This window comes from Volvox carteri (genome assembly GCF_000143455.1).
Source record: "Volvox carteri f. nagariensis unplaced genomic scaffold VOLCAscaffold_71, whole genome shotgun sequence".
Taxonomy (NCBI): Eukaryota; Viridiplantae; Chlorophyta; class Chlorophyceae; order Chlamydomonadales; family Volvocaceae; genus Volvox; species Volvox carteri.
In genome coordinates, this window is record NW_003307614.1 from 673,527 (window position 1) to 674,774 (window position 1,248).

Below are 1,248 nucleotides of genomic sequence, written 5' to 3' on the forward strand. Positions count from 1 at the left end.
AAAAAGGTCGCGGTGGCAGCAAGCCCAGAGGAGAAGAGCCACAGCGGCGGCCGGGGAGGGAAATGGGTTGAAGTCACCGCCGCCGCAGCAGCAGCGCTAGCAGCAGCAGCAGCAGCGCCCGCAAAGGCCCCTGCATTAGTGCGCGGTGGCTGAAAGGGCCGTGAAAGGTGTCCGCCCATGTCTGCCGATCCGAACCTCCGTTGCGAGGTAACGAGCCAAAGTGCCAGGACCCCTTTCCTGGAGCTTCTCCCATTATCACTACTTCATCACTGCCATCATCACTGTCACCGTCGCTGGGCTCGATACCTTCTCGGCTGCCGTCCGCGTCGCCACCGTCGATGCGGCTGGTGTGACCGGGAGGCGCCTGTGCTTCCACCACGTTTGTTTTCCAGTTCAGGCGTCGCAGCTCTTCGATGCAGCAACGGCGGCGTGGGGCCGTTGCCGTCCAGCAGTGCCTCTTCAGCATCTGTCGGCGCCGCCGCCTCATCCGCCGGCTGTACGAACTCACTGGGACGGCACCTTCCCATGGGCCCCGTCGGTGCTGAGGGTGTATTAACCAACGTCCCGGTGCGGCCGGCGGAGACGCGACGTTTCGGTGCACTTCTGATAAAGGCAAAGTCCGCTAGGGGTCTTACTGCCGGCGCCGCCGCGGCGGCAGCTGCTGATAGCTTGCTGACGGCGCCGGCACCGCTGTCCAGCGAGCCACCCCTTCCCCGTTGCTGCAGTGCCTGTGAGGGCAGCGGAGAAAGCCGCCGTGCAAGAACAGCAATTTGACAAGAACTAAAAGATGCCAACGGCAAGACACCGACAGTGAGACGCCGACGGCGAGACGTCCATGGCGAGACGCCGACGTCGCATGCGGCACAACAACAAAAACCCACAACAGACAACAGCGCTTTACAACCAACTAACGAACAAGACGTGACGCACTGCAAAATTGTACAATGACGTACATAAGGCAACGTCAACAAGTAAATGCACAGCACAGACAAGGGATGCGTTTAACTAGCGCGTGACTCACCGGAGGTACGACAAACCGTGACGTGGAAACGCCGACGGCAAGACGCCGACGGCGATCAAAATGGCATGTCTTCCACGTCGACGGTGATGCTGATGGTGAAAATGACGGTGGCGGCCCAGACCCGGCAGGTGTTGTTGCAGCGAGTGATCAGGGGATTCAGGCGGGGATGACGGGGTTGCATACACACTACGAAACGGTTTCGGAGTGGCCGAATTCGCAACAGATCC

At 60.6% G+C, this 1,248-nt stretch overlaps 1 protein-coding gene across 1 annotated transcript in view; it reads left to right on the forward strand.

The window, feature by feature from the left end:
* Positions 1-1,086: 1,086 nt before the first annotated feature.
* Positions 1,087-1,248, forward strand: part of VOLCADRAFT_98405 (uncharacterized protein) — a gene marked incomplete at both ends in the record, with an annotated part of 5,465 nt that continues 5,303 nt past the window's right edge. The window contains one exon of the mRNA XM_002957254.1: positions 1,087-1,149. Within this exon, the coding sequence (XP_002957300.1) occupies positions 1,087-1,149 (63 nt within the window). The remainder of the gene's footprint in view (positions 1,150-1,248) is intronic.